This window comes from Homalodisca vitripennis, chromosome X (assembly GCF_021130785.1).
Source record: "Homalodisca vitripennis isolate AUS2020 chromosome X, UT_GWSS_2.1, whole genome shotgun sequence".
Taxonomy (NCBI): domain Eukaryota; kingdom Metazoa; phylum Arthropoda; class Insecta; order Hemiptera; family Cicadellidae; genus Homalodisca; species Homalodisca vitripennis.
This window is the reverse complement of record NC_060215.1, coordinates 72970022-72985674: the sequence shown is the minus strand read 5'-3', so window position 1 is coordinate 72985674 and position 15653 is coordinate 72970022. Positions and strand designations below refer to the sequence as shown.

Genomic DNA, 15653 nt, shown 5'->3' with positions numbered 1-15653 from the left:
TTTTTTTATTTAATTTGTTTTATTTATAATTTGATTCATAGCAAATTATAAATTTCAACCAAACTAGAACTTTGAAAATTCATAACTCGGAAACTTAATTTCCGATTAAGACCAAATTTTTGTACAAGATAAGTACAAATGTTATATGTTGAAGAGTTTAAAATACTATACTTCCATCTTCATATTCATAGCAACAGACTATTGCTAGTAACTGTAATCGTAAAATATCAATATGTTGAAGTTTTAGCACATTTAAAATATTTTATACACATTTATAGTAAAAGAGTAGTTTTTAAAATAGTTTAGATTAAATTCTTTGTTTCTTTAACCTTAACTACAAATGTGTCTAAAATATTTTAAATTTGACAAAACATTAACATGTTTTTTTGTCTTATTACAAGGAGTTGAGAAACCTCTGATTGCACTTAGTTCAAAAAGGACCTTTATGTTTGCTCCCAAAGTGACAGGATATTCAGGATGGGTACGTTTGAAGATGGGGGCCACCTCCTGTCAAGAATCATGACGAAGGATAGCGGGCACTGTATCTTAGTCATGTCACCTTGAAATAATAGGAGACTAGCTCTGCACCAACCTATCCAATCAAAGCGGGCAGGGATAGCATGTCCTTATATTCAAGCTAGGCTGCCTTTACACAATGTAGGGCTGGACGTACATTGGATGAGGAAACTGTCTGAAGCATGTGTCACCAGTCAATGTGCTCCTAGAGTTTTGTCAGACACCTACTTCTCCATACATTCAAATGGGACACCGCACACAGAGGGTTTGTATCGAGACCACATGAGCGCTTGTCTCAGGATGTCATGAGCTACTTGAAACAGTGCAAGATACCTAAATCAAATTTTATGTGGGAAATTTTATGACACCCATCAGAAGCAAAAAGTCCACCCATGCACATACATTTCAAATTAACAAAACCTTACTTTAGTCATGTGCATTATAAGTTTGTGTTTTTTTGTGTCACATGTTCTTACGAAATATCAGAAGAAGCTATTGACGAATTGGTATATGTGGACAAACTTTTGGTAATGTTAGTAAAGGCAAAGCTAATACTATACATCATTAATAAAGATCATCTCAACCAGGATGAAACATATCCAACATTTGGACAAACTGCGGTAAGCACTCTGCAACATTAAATTCTTCTTCTTCATTTACGCTAAAGGTGTATTAGTTAGTAGGCGAATAGTTATTTTTTGACCGCTTGATTCAAAATCTGTATTTGTTGCAAGCTATCACATATTGGAGGATTGGAGGAGCGAACGGTCAAAATGCTTACAACAAAATACTGGCGATACTAACTTTCGACTCCAAATATTCCTTACTCTTCCAGTCTATATCCCTTTGGTGGAGAGCAAGTAAAATAAATTAAAATGATTTAAGAAGCACAACTAAACAGATTAAAAATTGTAAGTACTGTATCAACTGATCATCAAATAGCATAATATATAACATTTAAACAAAATTATTGCATGGAACTAAGAGCCACTAAAGCACGGGATGTCAAACAATAATTATAGAACGCAGAACATTTTTTAAAAAGTGTGTGGGAAGTAATAAAAGCATTACATCATAAACAAACTACTGAAAAAAATAAAATCTGAAACTCAAAATTGACGGTAAATTAACAGAGCATCACTTTCTGTTGGCTAGCGAAATCAATAATTTTTTTCTCTATTGTCACTGTACCAAGCACATCTTTTAGTTGAGACCAGTCTCTTCCATGGTTCTGTCTCCTGTGGGGGAGGTGGATATGACAGTCGTCTTGAGGGACCTCAAGCCGAAAAAGTCCAGTGATATTAACAGAATGTCAGTATGGTTGCTTCAAGCACATCTTGACACCACTTACTAAACTAATAAATCTTTGCTTCACCAAAGGCATTTTCCCTTCAGCTTTGAAGACAGCATAAGTAGTTCTGATCTACAAAGAAATTGATCCTTGCATCGCAAGTAATTATCGTCCTGTTTCCATTCTTTCAGTCATGGGCAAAATTTTTGAAAAGGTTTTCATTAGAAGGCTTAAAAGGTTTCTTGAACGGTTTGAAATTCTTAACCCTGAACACTTCGGATTCAGAAAAAAAAATTGACTATTGATGCTTTAACAAAACTCATTCACTGTGTTGTTAATGGCTTGAAGAGGCGAGAACAAGTGTTCAGCATATGTCTTGACCCTTCAAAGGCCTTTTGAATGTGTGCAGCATGGGACACTGTTACATCAGTTATGGACATGTGGTGTCCGAGGTCAGGCGCATAAAATGGATTTCATCATACCTCAGTGGTAGAGAGCAATGTGTGCATATTGCGAACGCCCTGTCAGGCAAAGTAAAAATACCCTATGGTGTTCCTCAGAGTTCAATTCTGGGACCCATCAATACAAAATGGTGAGGTGATTCAATATGCGGACGATACGATTCTCTGCATCAGATTAAAAATGAAACAAGATCTTGGTATCAAAGCCTCTATTGAGCTAAACCCATGCATCAAGCACCTTTCAAAGATAAATCTGAAAACTAACTGTGCCAAAACTAACGTAATAAAATATTCTCTCTGTCAACAAGATGAATACTGACCAATTGTGATGGCGAATGAAGCTATCCTAGATGAAGTCGAATCCACCAAGTTTCTGGGCATGCACCTGGACCAAGGACTAACCTGGAGTAATCACATTGACAGAGTTTGCTCAAAGGTTGCCTCAGGCATTTATGTCTTACGCAATCTACCAAAATTCTGCTTGTTGGATGTACTTTAAACAGCCTACTTTGGCATAGTACATCCACATTTGATCTATTGTTTGAGACTATGGAGCAGCTGTTCTAAATGCAAATTTTATTGAGTATTTAGAATACAAAAGAAAGCTGTCAGAACAATTTCAAAATTAAAACCCAGAGAGTCGTGTAAAACTGCCTTCAGGGAGCTTGGATTTTTTACCTTACCCAGCCTCTATATTCTCTGTTAAGTATGGGTGGGGTGTACCTTCTACGTCAGGATAGCAAATAATAGGCAAACCTTAAGTGCTTGAGTGTATAATATCTTTATTAATCCAAAGCAACAAAACCATTTACGTGACAATTAAGCATTAATCCAAAAGTTATTCTTACAAGTGTCATTTATTACTGGAGACTACCAGATATACTCTAGAACTGAAGGATAGTGTGACTTACCCAGCACCATGGTCGAGAGGCCCAATAAAGACATGGCTGAACGACAAGCGACACCAGGCAGAACTCTGGACTGGATCCTGGGCTCTGGTCTGACTCCGGACTCTGAAATCTCGACTCTAATATTTTTGACTATGTTTTGGTTTATATACTAAGGTGGTGCTTCCCTCTCCAGAGGGGGGCCTCTCCCCTACTGTGTCCAGGCCTGACTTATGATAATCCTGTCTGCATTCCCAGAGACCTGAGTGCTCTGAGAAAGGATGTTAAAAAAGTCATTGCCCTAAAAAAATATCCGGGTGACTGTCTGCTTTCTAAACTGGCTTCTAATTAAGAGTAAAGCTACATATAACATCTCAATCACCCTGTACTGCAGATTCAAATATGAACTGGTTCAGGGCAGGGACGTCCACTAGTACGAGACCAGAGGCAGGAACAACTTCAGAACTGAACAGCATAGAATGTCTATATTTGAACATGCTGTCTCAAGTGGGTGTCAAGATAATCAGTAAGCTCCTTGGAGATCTCAAACGAATTAATGAACCCAAAGGGCCGCTGGGATGAAAATTAGCATTTTATTATTATTCTATTTCTCATTTTATGATATCCAAAACATGCAAACTACAAATATATTGCTAGGTTCTCACACTAATATGTTGAATTGACTTGGTAACTTAAGATTGGTTTAATTTATAGATTTCTTAATCAACATTATAAAAATCTCGTTTGACATAATCAATGTATTTGCAGCAAAAATCCAGAAAAGTTAACAAATTTAACTACCTTATGAATTGACCAAAGAGCATAAAAATTTCATTTGACATAATTAATTTACTGTATTTGCAGCCAAAAATCTTAAAAAGTGCAGAGTTTAGTGTGCTTTTTTATAAAAAAAGTTATCTTTGTTTTGTTTATAAAAACATCTAGTGAATTGTGTAAACCTGAAAGAATGTCAAATATTAGTTCTATCGGTTGTACCATTGTGAAAATTTGATAATGGTAAGTAATGTTAATGTTATAATATATAATCATGGCAATATTAACATTCTGTGATTTTTTTATAATGTATTTGTGTATACTAATAATATTTGTTTGCTTTCTTTATTTATATCAGTAAAAGAAACTAAACTTTATTTTTCAAATGGTGAGCTACAAATACAAACCAGGGTTTAAAAACTTAATTGGCAGGTTTTATTTAATATTCAACATACATACTGTATTGATAACACAACAAAACAACAAAATTTCATGGAATGAAAATTAATACATAGATGTATAAATTTTTTTGTCCATACTTACAGTCACTATTTAATTCTAATGGCAGTTTCCAAAAATACATTTTAACTGTTGCAGCTTGTTAATACTTTATATATTAAAGATAATGAAAATACTATTATCACAGATAACAAGTTATGTAACATAATGAAGATCTACAAAAGTGATAGCAAAATCACTTAAGACTATGGAAAATAGTAATTAATCATAATCCAAAACATAGGCTGCTTATATCAGCATACTAATGTAATGAAAAATACAGTAATTTTATAGATTAACCCCTATGTTGTACTATTCCTTACCCTAACTTTAAAATGCTATTTTAAAACATTTCTGTGGTTTATTAAAGTTATGAAGAAAATTCCAATTAAGAAAATATTCACACAAACGTTACAGTAGCATAAAAATAAACCATGTTTTCACACAAAAATAAACTTTTGAAGACTTTACTTTTAACCATCACAGTGTTAAAACCATCTAAAACTTAACAAGTTTTATGGTACGGTACATTACCATATATGTAGATTCAAATAAGACAAACAATAAATAACTTAAAACTAGAACCAAACATCAGGTGGTAAAAGAAATTAATTACTGTGCAAAATATCACCTTGATTGGTGTTAAGTCTTATAAATTAAATTAACAATGAAACAACCATTTAAAAAGGGACAGAAAATGTTACCATTTGTTATATACAATTTCGTCACAGCATTTATTCCTATATCACCTCCTTTAAGTGTAATTTCATGTCTACTTTTTTTTCTTTTGTTTAAGTCTTTTCTTCTCTTCACGTTTTTTCTCTCGCTCTGATAAACAGAGGAAAAGCTTGTAGCCACAAAATGCTGAAACAATAAAATAATGGGTAACCATACAAAAAGAGATTTTTCTTCTATCTACAGGGTATAACATTTTCAATATGTTTCACAACAAATAAGAATGATAATGAGAAGTTTTATTAGGATTATTTTTTGGATATCTAAAAATAATTCTAGTCCTATATTATGACTGGTTAAAGAACCTGGGGATCACCCCACAAACCTTATATACTGTTTCGTTCAAGAGGACGATTGCAAACAGGTAGCATTAGTAAGTTTTAATGACCAGAGAGGCCAATCATAATTTCAATGTTATTAATGTATTCTGTTCGTCCTCCTGAACAAATATACGGTTTTAGGGAATGGAAATAGGAATAACGATGCTTTTTAATATTGGAAATGGAAATGTTATTTTATGGTTATATTTGCATACTGTGCTTTTTGTTATGTACGTATTCAATGTTACTTGCACCTGATAGTTTATTTGAGCATTCTGTGGTCAGTGCAGCATTAACTACTGTGCCGTGCTGTGCCTTGTGGATAACATTGGCACCCATTACTCAACGACCGGGTGTTGAACTCTAATACCATTATTTAGTTTGCTATAATAAACTATGTGTGTTTCATAGTAAATTACGTGAGCAATTGAAAATTATATGAAGTTAATTTATTGATCATTTAATTGATCATCATGTATTTTTAAGAATGATGAGGTGAGCTCGTTGTATAATTTGTATTCTTACAAAATCAAGAAACTGACATCTTAATTTTATCAGAAGTTACCAGGTCTGTAAGTAGGTTGTACATATACTTACACGAGATTAGGAAGTTATGGTTTGGTTAGTTTCACTCATTTATTAAATTAATGTGATTACTCTTTTGGTTTTATTACATTATTTATTACAGTTGTAGGAAGTTACAGTTAAATTTGTTTACACTATTGTTCAAATTTGCTTTTATTCCCATCAGTAGGATTTACAAGTCTTACATGGTAACCTATTGTAATTGTCCTCCTGAATCAAACAATATAAGGTTTCAGGGTATGACAAAAATCGTAGTTTTAGAGTATTAAAAGTGAACTACTTTCCTTCCAAGGTAGTAGAAAGTTACAGTTAGGTGAATTTACGATATTTGTTTGTCAAACTGTGTTTTTAAGCTCACAGTATTAGTAAAAATAATTTGTGATCAGATAATGGTAGCTACTATCTCATGAGATATTTTTCATTTTTTGCTAATTTTTTTCGCCCGAGGTAGCACCTAAGTGTGTGGGGAGGCACTTGTGTCAGCCTATTGTAAACTTATATTATTGAAAGGATGTTATATTGTGATAATATGAACTTAACGGCCGGAGTGGGAAAATACGATTTTCACATTATTAACCTATTGTAAATTGTCTTCCAGAAAAGAAAAAATGACTTAACCCTTTGTACACTAACATCTAGATATTCCAAGGTGTGAAGAAATGGTGAGAAGTGTTATCATTGTGCTATATGAACATGCTTCACAACTGTTTAATAATACTATTGTCTGAATATCAGGAGATTTTGAATTTATTTTTGTACTTTTTACTTAAATTAATTAATTGTATGTTCTATACAATTAATTACTTTTACTATTTCCCCAAATAAACAAAATTGAAAGTACAGAAAGCCCAATTTACTTCCAGCACATTCCCATAACCGTGTTCGGCATGTTCTGATATTCAATATCTGATATTCAAGTGTCAATATCGATGGATTAGGAGGGGAGGACTGATATAATGGCGACCAAGAGCCCAGACTTAACTCCCAATGGATTTTTTTTCTGGTCCTATGTCAAGAACAATGTACATTTAGAGGAGATTAGAAACTACAACCATCTACAAGAGTGGATAAGGGATGCTATTGCAAGTGTTACTCGAGAAATGTTTGGTGGAAGATTGAATTTTGATTTGATACCTGCAGAGCCATAAACTGTGGTCATATCGAGATTATTGACCACCACTAAAATTTTTATGAGTTTTTCTATCTGTACATTTATAAATTTCACCATATATTATAATTTTGTAAATAAAAATTGATGTTAAAATGTGTTAGTTCTTTTTGGACCTCTCTGAATATCTTTGAAATATGAGTTTCTACCTATGTTTATGATTGTAAATACATTAAAAATCATCACCTTAAAACATTTACATGAAATCATACACATATATTTTTTAAGTTTCATAAATTGTGAAATGTTATAGAATTTATTTATGTACCATTTAAAAAATCATTAATTTTTACCAAAAATAAGGGAGTTACAAACAAAAATGAAAATTGTGCAAAACAGCCTAAAAAAAGTCTGGTATTCTTCATTTATCCCTGGGTAAATATCACTGGTATTTCTCAGACATAAAGAACATTTTTTATGATACTCAAAGTGTTAATGGGGTGGAAATGACAAATAACAAAGCTGTTGAACATTTAAAATTGAAACTAATTTTGTCATATGGAGCAGCATTTTCTTGTTCTATGTCATAATGTATGTCCTGTGATGGTGTAAAAAGTAAAGTAAAGTAAAGATGTCTTATTTTACCAGGCAAAGTTAGGGCTAAGAAGCCCTCTCTAGCACTTAACCTGGGGACCTACGGCTTAAAGGTGACTTCCGAACCATCACATGATGTTGTGGCTGTGAATCAACATCATATTGGTCATTACTGACGTCAGCCATCACACCAGCTTTGGATACATAAAATAAGAATAATACTGAATTCAGAAGGGCTTTGGCGCAAAAGAAAAATGGTATTATTTATTATACCAAACATGTGAGAATACAAGTTTATATCAGGCTGACACAAATGCCTCTGGCCTTCAGCACATTAGCAGAGGCTGATAGCAATAACGAAAATCATCCCTCAAGGTAGTATTTACCACTAAAAGATAAAATTCTATTGGGTCACTAATACTTCCAGCCATTACTATGAGCTACGACACACAACTTGAGCGAGCATACAAATACTGTAAATACATGTAACAATAACTTCCTACCATCTAGCAGGTAAAGTAGTCTCACTTTTAATAAACTACAACCTTGTCATATGTCATTTTCAAAACCTTAACCCTCTCATGTAATAGAGGCCCGAATTGACTCACTTGCTAAATGCTGCCCTTACAAATGGTCTGAATTGGCCCGCCATGTGTAAGTAAGGAATAAGTTACTTCTTTGACAAGTGCTGCACTCTATATGTTATACTGTGAACTATTTCAAATCTTTGGTAAACATAGAGCATCTCCAGGAAGGTTTAATGCTGGTTAGTTTATACTTTGCAGTTGAACCTACACTAGGTACAGCAAAAAAAAAATGCAACACTTAAATCTGAGCAACCCTATGGATGTCTAAGAGCGGGTATATACTAACTACTAATGTCCAGATATTGGGGTGTAGATTGAGAGATCTAGTCTACTGCGAGGGATGACTGTTGGAGTTGGTGTGGCTCCCTAAGTGTTAAAGGCAGTTGCTAGCCTGCCACCCCCTGTCTGCTTTGACTGGAGAGGCTAGTATAGAGCTGGCCTCCCCTTCTTCTGACTGAGATTAATACCCAAAACCCTTACTCATGGATCTTGACAGGAGGTGGCCCCTACGCTCAACCTTTTCCAACCAGAATACCCTGTCACTACAGAAATAGCGCAAAGGTTGTTTTAGGACTAAGTGCAATCTCTCAGCTTCTTGCCTAGAAGAACAAAATAAAACAGAGCATCTTTCAGTTCTCTTTGTATTTTTCTCTCTTTATTTCCGTTCTGCACGTGGTTAATATATTAGTATTGATGCAAACTGGCGTGTTAAGTCCTAGTAACATTAGAATACTTTTTTAGTTGATATGGCTCCTACATAAGTCAATGTTATAAGTGGAATGTTTGAAAATTATTTTACTTTGTGTTTTTACAACTTTATCATTAAAAATAAAATAATGATTTTACAAATGGACATAAATTTACTAAAAATATTTTATTTATCACCTTGAAAAAAAAAGCTTTAAGATACAATGTTATTAATATTTGGTATTAATATAAAAGGCATGTTTTTAAGCTTTAAAATGGTACTAAACGTATAATTTTAGCTTAAATGACAACTTTAGTAAATAGGTCTCACTATGGTTACTTCGGCAGTACTTAATGCATATACGGGAAAGGGTTAAACCTTATTTTGTTTTGTTCAGTGGGATGATTACGTAATCCACACCCTAACAAATACATAATTTTCCAAAATAAATGTCAGTATCAGAGTTGAAGCTAACAGTTGAATAACAGACAACATTATCCACAAGGCAATAGTATATGGGATGGTTAAATTGTGGTTATTGATGATGTACAGAATGCTCAATGCTGCTATTGGGGGCAGATAACATTGTAAAACATAAATAAATAGAAGCACAGTACACACAAACATAACCAATTTGACATTTCCCTTTACAAAAAAAAAAAAAAAAAACATAAATAGCCTAGTTGTGATTTGCACCTCCTAAAAGTGTCTAGCCTACATTATGTATTGTAGTAGGACAATAAGAATGCATCATTAACATTAAATTTTCGATTGGCAACGCCAGCTGTTAATTTGAATAATACCCTACTTTGTTTTTGTGCAATAAAGTAACTGTGATGGCCATTGTCATCTACATAGCAAGAAGAATATGGTTAGATGAATTTGTAATATTTTTTAGCTCGCTTAAGCATTCTTGATTAGACATACCGTACACCATTTTTATATTATCGGTGGTACTTTCTTGAGGGATTTTTTCATTTGCTGCCATCAGCACTGGCCAGTACCAGATGTGCTACCGCAACCCACACGGATGGTCGGAGGTATTACTGTTAGCCCATTCAACTAATAGTTTCTTTCACAGAGTTTTCATTATCGTATTTTCCTCTGTGCTTCCGGTCTTGTTCTTCGTTTTAGTCATTTTTGCAACAGTTTCTACCTATATCGTGAAGTTTGTTGTTTTTCCTCTGTGGTCTCGCCTTATTTACCTATAAGCATTTTATTTCCACATCTAGTTATTAAATTATTTTTTCCCGTTTAGTGATTGGTCAGATTTTGCTGCATTGTACATTTCAAAATAAAGACATTGTTCTTTGAGTTTTGTCATCGTCATTAGCCATTTTGTAATTGAGTTGTGTTGTGTTTGTGTGTGGTAGTAACCTGCTATAACAATAGATTTAGTTTATAAAAGTGAAGAACATTATTGACCTATGTATAATATGTGTAGTGGGTGCTCTATCAAAGTTTTTATTGTGATTGAAGGATGTAATACTGTGTAGTTTTTAGTTCGACATTGAAATTTTCATTCCTTTTCTTTGTGCAACAAATGTGTGATTCTTTGTGTTTTGGCATCTTCGTTAGCCATTTTCTATACGAGTTTCCATGAGTTTGGTTACAAAAATGGAGTTACTTTATACAAGTTTATTAGTTTTACCTATGGACATTATATGTATTGGGTGGTCTGTTTGATTGTATTATAATAGAAAGTTCAGATATTTAGTGATGTTTAGTTAGACATGGAATTTTACATTTCTTTTTTATGTGTAACAAATTTTATTTTAATTATGTTCTTGTTTCTTGTGCAGGCCGGTTGATCCCTGGGTAGACCACTTTTCCGACATCAGATCACGTTGGACAAAAAATGAAAAAAATGAAAAATGACTTTATTAGAGGCGAAGTTAGGACTATAAAGTCCTCTCTACCACTTAACCTCATAAAAATTAAACTAACATACATATGTATACATTTCTAACTAAAATTTAGTCTATTTATTTACATTACATATTAAGTGAATCTTAAAATAAAAACAATCATCAATAATTAATGTAACTTTATACAAATTTACAATAATATCGCAAGACACACACTCGCATTCATTCAACTTGCATGCAATTGTCCTAAGTACCGCACTCCAAAGCCGCCAACCGCTATACCCCCTGAGCCCCCAGCATCAAGGCCCTGACCTCCGCCCCAAAGCGAGCGCGCTTATCGATGGCTCTAATGTTGTGGTAAAGCATTCCACAATCAACAGGCAGAAACTGTAAACGATTTGCTAAAGGTAGTTGTTTGATGAATTGGGATAGATAATAAGGATGTATCCCTCCTTGTACTTCGTTCACTTATTTCAGACATAAATCGAAAGTTGTTTGAAAGATAACTGGGAAAATTTGTATTTAAAAGAGCGTGCAACAGAATGAGTGAGTGATAGTCTCGAAGGTCTTGTGTGACGAACTGAGCACTCATCTGATCTGAGACTGAACTTAGGTACTATCTCGAGAATATTTTTCCTTTTTTTTACCAGAAGTGCGGAGTGGAAGGTGCCCGAAGCCCACACTGATGACCAGGGGCATTCCAGATTGATACTATTCTGATGTAATGTCAGTTATTATTTAGGCTTTCTTTCCTTTCATATTTATTATATTACTATCCTATGGTTGAAAAGTTGACTAAAAGTGTGGTGGTTAAAGTAAACAATTACCTAAACATTTACCAAAGTACGAAACCAGCTAACCATACCCCTTAAAGTTAATTTTACTTTACTCTAATAAAGTTTCATTTACTCTTCCATAAATAGGCAGGCCTATTCAACTTCTTACCTGATAAAGCAAAAATAATTATTCCAGGAACAATGAAAACAGAGTTGCTGAAGCCATGTTCTATTAAACCACCTGGACCTCCAGAAAAATCAACCATCGTTGTAATACTTTTGAGCAAACTTCAGCTTAACCAGTTAATTATAATTTTAACAATCAAACTGTTAATATCAACAAAAATATTTATTGTTCAGAATCTATATAAATAATTCGTCAGTCTGGATATAATATACCACAAATAGGAACAAATACAAGTACCACCATAAATACTTGAAGGAATGTGGAACTAATAACTTTCAATAGTTTATTGTGTGGAAATAAAAATGTTCTTCTTTATTCTTCTCTAGTGTCCAATTCCAATTTGGATTATGAGATTGTTGTGTGTGATTACTGACTGGATGTGCTGTCACTTTTAAGTGAAGTGTCAGCTACAGCTGTTTGTCTATGTCATTTAGTAAACGTAAACAAACATCTTTTTAACGTATTTTTCCAAAGGACAGGTTATATTCTATTTCAAAGGCGTTAACCTATAATTTTTTTATACGTTGGGCGTTAATTTATTTTTTGGGAGTTATGATCAAGTATATGTACCTATAAGTGTTCGTCTAAAAAATCATTGCCTAGTTATTTCAATAAGTTAAATAAAATGTATTGTTATTCTCTCCTCATATAGCTGTAAGTAAGTAAATGATTTCCTGTCACTTTCATAAGGGTATAAGTGCATCACATTCCAAAGGTGAATATAGAAACTGTAAATCCATTGGTCTAGAAATAGAAAAAATATCTCAACGGAATTGCAACCCAAAACCTAATAATGAAGTATCCCGACTTTTCAATGCAAAAGTTTTGTAATTTTAACGTGAGAATTTAATTTCCGGGCCCAATACCAGCCAAACCGTTAGCCGTAGTTCAAATCAAAATTTACTTTATATTATATTAGTACATACAGACAGTGAGACCTAACTCCACTACAGCCGTAGAAGATAGGTACAGATAACGTTTTAGTTTGGTTCACCAAGATATTTTGTATTTCTAATGACGTTATGAACTCAACCCCCTGGCCAAAGTCTGATGGATATGACCATAGTATATTAGGGCATGGTGTATTAATCCACAAACTTCCTTTTTAATTAGCTCACATCCAATAAAAATATGGAGAATGGTTTTAACAGCGGAAACATTTGTCAGTGCAAAATTCAAAATTATAAATTGGCAAACGCATACTGTATACAGCTTTCAAAGGGATGCGGTGTTGCAATTTATTCTAAACATAATTGTATTTTCACAAACCTTTTTTTAGTTTCACAAAAAAAGTCTTAATGAATCAGTCGGGATGAAACTTGAAACGAACAAATCTAAATTAGTCGTCTTAGGCATCTACAGTTCTTAAGGAGGAAATTAAAACTTTTTCTAAAATGGAAGCTTTACTAATGGACCTGGATAAACAGAAATTACGTTCTGATGGATGTAATGGATGTTAATCCACCAAACAACATTCACCCAGCCACTAAGCGTTTAGTCAATTTGCTAAGGTCATTTGATCTTGAACTGTTAGTGAAATCTTCAACAAGGGTAACTGCTAACACAAAATCGGCTATTTACAATTACATTATTAGTATCTTTAATATCACAGTGTCTATGTTCAATAAGAAATCTCTGATCACAATGGTCAAGAGGCTATTAGCAGAAGTAAAATAGTTTAAAAAGAATCAAATTTTATTGAAACAATAAGAGATATAAAAAATATTTCTCCTGTACAAGTCCCTTTCCAAAGAAAAATTGAATTTTATAAATTCGACACACCCCGTAAAGCAACAGTTTAAGATTTTTAATGACTATTTAAATGTCCATTTCAATACTGGTTGTCATACTAAAATAGTTAAAACTTGTAAAAAAAACTCAACATATTTGGATCACAAAAGGCATTCTTTTGCAAGTGAAGTTTTTTTTTCAGAAATTAATATGTTTTACCAATGAAGAGCCTAAAACCTTTACCCGAGTTTACAAAAGTATTTATAGTCAAGTGATCCTTGCTGTGAAATCGTATTATGTTTCAAAATGGCTTGTTTCTTCAAAAAAATATTTCCTAAACAGTCTGGGACAAAAAAGGAATGACAAAAACTGTGATAATAAACAAATAAAAGTTCAAATTTGAGATATACTTGTGAGTGATGCCTTCGGGATTGATAACGAGTTTAATAGATTTTCGCATTTGTTGCGATATCGAGCAAGATTTTTGTTTATCACTTCCACAAGGATTCCAAAACATAGACTGATCCTAGCAGCCTCATTAGCGCTGTCTCCTGCATTTTGGGAAGGGGTTAATAAAATAATTCAACGACTTCCAAACAAGTCTAATGACACAAATCTGATGCCGTCGTGGCTCATAAAACATGCATAAAGTATTCAGTGAAGCTACTAGCCAACTAATTTAATCTATATTTGCAAACAGGAGTCTTTCTCTCTTTCCTAAAAGTGCATATTTAGCCTATAAGAAAGAAAATCCTTATTCAGTAAATAACTATCAGCCTCTCTCTGTATTTTGCCTGTACTGAGCAAAATATACGAAAAACTGTTTTTGTCAAGAATGCAATATTCTTTGAACAAACAACCAGCTTTCAGAAGAACAATTAGGTTTGAGAAAGAAAAATCAACCATCGCCGCAAGAGTGAATCTTGATTATATGGTTGCAAAGAAGATTGAAGGCCATACTCACACATTAAGTGTTTTTTGACCTTTTTAAAGTATTTGACTATGTTGACCACATAACATTGCTTAACAAATTACAATCCCACGGCATTCCGAGGCATGTCGCTTTTAAAATTAGTTAATTTCTAAGGCATATAACATAGGTCGTCAAATGTTGAATAAAACACCTACTACATTGAGCTATGGAGTCTCCAGGAATCAATACACAGTCCAATTCGTTTCTGACATAAACGTCATTGAATCATCACTACTGCACGAAAAGCGTGTGTACAAACAGGAACTCTTCTACCCCCCCCCCCCACCACTAACAGCCTATAACTCCACCATAATCTTGATATCATGTTAAGAACCTCTCCAATGATTATGTCTCTTTTCTTGTTTATCCTGACAATTTAATGACATTTCAGAGATGCCTGTTAATAATTCTTTCGGCAGGCTTACAGTACAAACTCACTGAATTCAAAGATTGTCTCCTTTTTTTAAATCTCATATTGACATAGGCTCCACTAGACTCAGGCTCTATTAGGATTGCATTCATGTTTTAACTAATACCATAGCTACGCTTCTTAATTTCCTTCTAGCATCTCTTATTATATAACTACGAGTATCTACCGTAATACCCACTGATGTTATTGTTTCATACAATTTGTTCATGGATCAGTACAACATAAAGATTTTCTTACCTACATATCCTTAACATTTCCTCCATTACGATGTTTCCCTTGGCTACGTTTATTTTCTCCAGTGTACACTCCATAGGCAATCTGTTCGCTGTACCTATTCGGCGCTCTCTCGTAGACAGTATATTCTCTTCACGTTACTAGGTGTTTCGTATCTACCTTTCATTTGCGTTTAAAATAACATTCATTTATTTTTTTTACAATCCTTAAACTCATGATCCTCTGCACAGCGAGAACAACTGTACTTCGCCGCATTGCAATACTTGGCAACATGACCATAGTTTTGTCATTTTTAGCACCTAGCTACTGCCAACAAAATCTGTTATCCTTCAGCTTTCTCATTCTAAGAATACCTTTCCTTTCCTCCTCAACCAATTTCTCACTTTGACCTAACACTCAACCATTAGGTG

General features: G+C 33.6%; 1 protein-coding gene across 1 annotated transcript; it reads right to left on the bottom strand.

The window, feature by feature from the left end:
- Positions 1-4341: 4341 nt before the first annotated feature.
- On the bottom strand, positions 4342-12297 carry LOC124369200. Its single transcript, XM_046827031.1, has 2 exons — positions 11858-12297; positions 4342-5291 (listed from the first exon to the last, which is right to left on the bottom strand). Exons 1-2 carry the CDS (start codon positions 11952-11954, stop codon positions 5200-5202), a joined length of 189 nt encoding a protein of 62 aa, XP_046682987.1. The 5' UTR covers positions 11955-12297; the 3' UTR covers positions 4342-5199.
- Positions 12298-15653: the final 3356 nt, after the last annotated feature.

What these genes read in the sequence shown, in the direction of transcription:
- LOC124369200 (XM_046827031.1), bottom strand. Translation starts at nt 11,954, where the DNA reads ATGGTTGATTTTTCTGGAGGTCCAGGTGGTTTAATAGAACATGGCTTC. An exon ending in AATTATTTTTGCTTTATCAG is followed by an intron (nt 5,292 to 11,857) that starts GTAAGAAGTTGA and finishes TTATTGTTTCAG; the next exon opens with CATTTTGTGGCTACAAGCTT.